This window comes from Microtus ochrogaster, chromosome 4 (genome assembly GCF_000317375.1).
Source record: "Microtus ochrogaster isolate Prairie Vole_2 chromosome 4, MicOch1.0, whole genome shotgun sequence".
In the NCBI taxonomy this organism is placed as follows: Eukaryota; Metazoa; Chordata; class Mammalia; order Rodentia; family Cricetidae; genus Microtus; species Microtus ochrogaster.
This window is the reverse complement of record NC_022011.1, coordinates 81,135,313-81,141,312: the sequence shown is the minus strand read 5'-3', so window position 1 is coordinate 81,141,312 and position 6,000 is coordinate 81,135,313. Positions and strand designations below refer to the sequence as shown.

The window sequence follows — 6,000 nt, the reverse complement described above, 5'->3', positions numbered from 1 at the left end:
TTGGCAGTCACTTTCTTTTGTGTCCTACTTGTCTAATTAGGACAGTATACTGTCAGAAGTCGAGGAAGGGGCATTTTATTGCCCAGTGGCTTTCTTTTGCCATGAAGAAAGTAAACATGTGGCATTTCTTTGATGCCCATCATCTTCTCTGAAGTAGATTGATGCTGCCAGGAGCAGACATGTCTCATTGACATAAAAAGAAGAAGAACCTAGGTTATTAAAACATCTTAAATGCCATATTTTGCAGATCTCTGAAGTATTTGAAGATGACCTGTATTAAAAATATATCTTTGTTTGACTTTGAAAACATACCTGATGTGATTACAAGTTCGATTATAATAGGTGACTAATTATTAACCTGTATTTCCATATTATCCTAAACAGTAATAATAATTTTCAAAGACTAGAAATTTGCATTATATTGTTAAATGAGTTATATAGGTACAATACTTTGAACAAGAGTAGAAATGTATGTACAGTATGTTCTAACAAAATTATCTCAATATATAAATTTGTATACAATATTCAAAAGTCCAACCCAATGTAAAACATTTAACACTAGTAGTTGCTTTTTAAAATTAGATTTAATAATCTACCTTTTTAAATCTTTTCATATCTATATCCTCCCTTTTTCATTTCAAAGTAGATTCAATAATCTACCCTTTTATCCTATCATTGATAATATCTATAATCCATTGAACAACCAAAAAACACCCACCCACCTCTTGGGAATGTTGGTGTCATGTTCTTAAATTTACTTCCTATTGTCTGGGGATGCGAGAGCATCTTTAGTGGATCCTGTAAAGAAAACTTAGGAATCTTTAAACTGGGTTCCATAACAATTCCACTAAATTCCAAGAATGCCCTTGTTGGTGTATAGACTGCACGTTTGTTTCCGGCTGCCCAGACCCGAAATAACAACACGGAAACTGTATTAACTACAACATTGCTTGGTCAATGACTCTAGCATATTCCCTAGCAAGCTCTTGCATCTTAAATTAACTCATTCCTATTATTTTATATTTTACCATGAGGCTTGAGGCTCGTGGCCCATCGGCAAGGTTCCAGCTGGCAGCTCACATCTTTCTCCTCTGGTGGCTACACGGCATCTCTCTGACTCTGCCTACTCTATATATCTCTTCCAGCCTGGCTACCTTCTGTTAAGCTATTGGCCAAAAGCAGCTTTTAAATTAACCAATGGCAACAAAACATGTTTACAGAATACAGAGGGGAATTCCACATCATGCCCGCATTGCTACACCATGTCTTACTTGTTAGCTTTTTATCTTTTTTTTGATAATAACAATCGTAACAATTATTAACAGAGAGTTACTAGTTCACAGTGCTCGTTTATTGCTGTTTCCCTGATGCTAAGTGATCTTGAATCCCTTTCTAGGCACCTGCTGATCAGTTTTATACCATTTCCAGAACAATATCTATTCAAGTCTTCCACTCACTGTTTGATTGGGATATATTTGCTGCTGGGTGGGATACGTTTTCTCAATATGAATCGTGGATATTCACAGTTTGAAACCCAGTAAATAACTTGGAACTGGGTGAAACCAGAGTTAAACAAGAATTTGCTGGTTTTCTCCTTCTCCAAGATTCAGGCTATAAAGGGCAAAAATGAGAGAAGATAAGCATGCCCTTTGGAGTTGGGTATGGTGAGAAAATATAACTCATTACAAAAATGAATGTAAAAAAAAATTTTTTCTTCCAGCCTGTAGGCTGCCCTTTTCTTTTCTTTTTTTTTCTTTTCTTTGCTGCACAGAAACATTTTAGTTTGATGTAGACCCACATTTTGTTGTTTTCGTAACCTGAGCTTTAGCTTTGGTATGCAAGAAATTACTGCCAAAGACAATGCTGGTGAGCGTCCTCGTCCTCCCGTGTGTTTTCTTCTGGGAGTTTTATGGCTGCGGGTCTTATGTTTAGCCTTTAAAAATACATTTTGAGGGAAGTTTCTGTGCATGGCATAAGATAAGGGCCCAATGTCACTCGCAGGTCGGAACCTGGTTTTCTATCTCTACTTACACTTTTTTTTTTTAATTTAAAGGAGCATGTCTCATTTAAGAAAGAAGATAAACCTCACATGGTTGAGGTTGTGGGTAAACATGATCTCAAAGCATCTGGAGAACTGTTTTTTACTTGACTCTATAATTTCAAATATTACAATATTTATAGATAGATGCAAGTATTCAGGGCATGAATATGACTTTATGAATCCAGTAGACTTAATTTTAACACTATGATGAGAAGAACCAATTAAAATCTCATCATTTCTCCCCTTCCCCAAAATGTCGAGTGTGTTTAATGATCAGTTTTGAATAAGTAAACTGTGTTTCTTTTCTTTTTTTAAAATAAAGAATTTATACACTTGCCTGGCCTCTAAGATATTAAAAACTAGCACATAAAGCCCATAGCTATGGGTTAGGAATATAAGCAATATACTACAGCAGACACCATGAATTTGTTACAAATTCTCTAGTGGATACCCAGTGGATAACAAATGCCACAACACTTAAGTATGACTGAGCAAGGTGGATATCTATAGTACTTAGGATTGCTATTTAGTTTTATAACTTCAAACAGCCTATGATAGTGGTGGCTGTGGTGACACTTTGCTTGTTTTTGACAAATAACGCTTCCCTGGAGATCAGAGGGTGGAGTTAGGCTAGTTAGCCTCCTCCTTCCCCTTCCCTATTTCTCCTCTTTTCTTTTAGTTTTTCTTTTATTTGAAGACCGAGGCTGGCCTCTACTCCTATGCAGCCAAGGATGGCATTCCGATCATCTCACCTCCATTTCCCAAGTGCAAAAATTACATACATACATACATACTACCAACTTTATACCACTGTGCCGAGCTTGATTTTAGGCGGTGCTGGGGATGGAACCCAAGCTTCTTGCATGTTAAGCAAGCACTTTACCAACTAAGCTACTTGCCTGGCCGTCAAATATCTTAATGGCAAGAAGAGGTTTTTAGAGACATTATTTTGGCTTAAGGCAAAGCTGGGAATTCAATGAAGAATTGTTTTGTGTTCGTGTAGAAGTGAGGGCCAGCATAGTGTCAGCCCCAAGACAAATAAAGTTGTTTTCTATATATATATCCCACAAAGGTTCTGTGTGGTTAAGAAAGTGAAGCGAATCTATTAACAAGCTATTAAAGATACTTCAAGGAATGCCAATTCAGGAGCTTATTTCTGAAGTTGTGCTTACTTAGCGCCCCCCCCCCCAAAAAAAAACCAGCAAAGTATTTATTTTCTAATCTTTTTTTTTTTTTGGTCCGTATTTGTCACTAGTTGTCATTAACTCATTATTAATGGTCCAAGCGCTCAGATGCTTCCAAACCTTGCTCAATACAGGCCCCAAGTGTTCCTTTAAGCCCCAAGAGGGAACCTGCTTTGGCTGAAGCCAGTGCACAAAGCCACACCCACTGCCTGGCCTTGGGACTTGGGGCTGACCCTGCGGCGCCTCTGCTCACGCGTCGCCCCAGATCCGGCGGCCGGAGCTCCGGTGTCCCCCGCGAGAGGCGCGACAGTCCCGCTGGCCCGCCGATGGACCGACCGAGGCCTCTCGGTGCACACTGCCGCTCTCTAGCTCATTTGCATATAGACGGGCGCGGCGCCGCGACTGGAGGGAGCGCGGGCGCGGCCCCGGGCCGTGGCGCGCGCGCGCCCTGACAGCTCGGCCCTGCTCGCTCACTCGCTCGCTCGTTCCCGGCTTCCGAGCACAGCATGGCGGTCAAGGTGACTCCAACTCTCTGCTGCTGCCTTTATTGCATAAGAGACGTTCCAAGGGCCCCGAGTGCAGCCCCCCGCCTCTTTCTGTTGCTTTCTTTGCCTGGTTCTTAGCCAGCGCGTCCTGGGGCTCTAGATTGCGGGTGGAGAGCTATGCGGGGCTTGGACCGGCGAGAAGAGGATGCCCGGCTGGGGGAGGGGAAGGAGGAGGGATCGTGAGTTGGAGGGGCTCGTGAGGACCACAGTTGGCAGGAGGAAAAGAGTGTTTTGCCCTAGGTACATGGGATTGCGAGGACAGAGTTGGAGAGCATGGAAGAGGGAGTGAGAACAAGTGGACAGGAAAGCCGGGGATACCCAGGCATCCGCGGTGGGGGATGGGGTGGGTGTTGTCATTTGGGGCCTCAGTGCAGCCCAGGGCACTGGCTGACATTTGCGTGACAGGTTGCAGGATGTCGAAAGTATCCGTTTTTGTGGCAACTCGCAAGGTTTAGGTTGGATGGAGAAAGGGTCGCCGAGATGACGATGAGTTGTTACTGCTTTCCCTAAGAAAAGCTGCTAGGCCCGGGTATTAATTTGGGTGTTTTACGTCCCCTGTTGCTCCACTCTCGAGGTTCTCTGGATTTACAGCTTGGTGGTTGCTACTGTAGAGCTAGTAGATGTGGAATAACGCAAACGATTATATTGCTTGGTTTCCCTTTCCAGTTCAGAGGAAGTACCGTCTGTAATTTGCTATATCTGGGATTGTTCACACCCATTTTTCCCACCCCTTAGCTCCAGATCCCCAGTTTGACAGGTGTTATCAGCAATTAAGGTTTAGGGTTGTTTTTACACTAAATACCTTTTGAAAAGATAAGCACGTTATTAGCAGATGTAAACTATAATCTAAAAAGATTGTATGGTTTCTGGCTAAGCATTAACCCGTCCCCACCCCATACCCTTATAGGTGCATACAACCAAGCGAGGTGATCCTCATGAGCTGAGAAACATATTCCTACAGGTAAGTTAAAGAATTTTTTTTTTTGCATTTTATTTATTTGGTTTTTTGAGACAGGGTTTCTCTGTAGCTTTGAGGCCTGTCCTGGAACTAGCTCTGTAGACCAGACTGGCCTCGAACTTACAGAGATCTGCCTGCCTCTGCCTCCCAGGTACTGGGATCAAGGAAAGAATAAAAAGAGCATAGCCATTATACTTTTCAAGCTCTAACTTTGAGAAATAGTCTATTTCCATGTGTTCTCATAAGCATGAGTAGAGGACGTAGTTTGTACTCTTGTTTGGTTTTTCGAGACAGGGTTTCTCTGTGTAGACCTGGCTGTTCTGGGACTCGCTCTGTAGACCAGGCTGGCCTTGAACTCAGAGAGCTGTCTGAGAGTTGAGGGCTGGGATTAAAGATGGGCACCACCTTGCCCAACTGTTCGCACTTTTATTAACAACCGATTGAAAGATTTCCTTTATATTGGGGATTGATAAGAGGTTTTCCTGGAGTTACTGTTTTTGTGTGCATGATTTGAGATTATTTATAAAGTTTTCCTCCTCATCATGTCTATGTCATTTGTTGCACAATAATACAACTATTATAGTTGTGTTTTCCCTTCTAATTATGGCAATCATAGATCTGTGTGTGTGTGTGTGTGTGTGTGTGTGTGTGTGTGTGTGTGATACAACTTGTTTACTTCAGATTTTTCTACAAGGAGGCTGGTGAGATGGTTCAGTGGACAAGGGTGCTCTACCCAGAACCCATGTGTATGTGGACAGAGGAACTAATTACATAAAGTTGTCCTCCAACCTTCATATGCTCACACACTCACACCTCATAATAACAAACATTTAAACAAATAAGGAAAAGGGCTGGAGAGACGGCTCAGCACATAGAAGTGCTGTTTGTTCTAGAAGACCTGGGTTGGATTCCCAGCACCCACATAGCAACACTCAGTCACCTGGATCTCCAGTTCCAGGGAATCTGACAACTACTTCTGGCCTCTGAAGAGCACCACATGTATGTGGTGCACAGACATACACGCAGGCAAGCTAACCATGCACATCTTAAAAAAGGAAAAATCTATCATAAGTATTTGCCGTCTAACACCTCATGTTAAGCTTTTAGAATCAGTGGGTAAATTTAGACTTAATTAAAAAACTGCTTAGTTTTTTTTTCATTTTCTTAAATTCCTAAGGTATTTTGCTAAAGATTCTGTTTTTTTTCCAGAGTTTTTCTTTTTTCCTTTTCTTCTTCTTCTTCTTCTTCTTCTTCTTCTTCTTCTTCTTCTTC

At 41.8% G+C, this 6,000-nt stretch overlaps 1 protein-coding gene across 1 annotated transcript in view; it reads left to right on the top strand.

Moving 5' to 3' along the window:
• The first annotated feature begins 3,515 nt into the window (after positions 1 to 3,515).
• The window catches only part of Slc25a12 (solute carrier family 25 member 12), a 73,826-nt gene continuing 71,341 nt past the window's right edge, over positions 3,516 to 6,000 (top strand). Inside the window, exons 1-2 of the mRNA XM_005346557.2 lie at positions 3,516 to 3,743; positions 4,678 to 4,731. Of these exons, the coding sequence (XP_005346614.1) occupies positions 3,732 to 3,743; positions 4,678 to 4,731 (66 nt within the window). The 5' untranslated portion in view covers positions 3,516 to 3,731. The remainder of the gene's footprint in view (positions 3,744 to 4,677; positions 4,732 to 6,000) is intronic.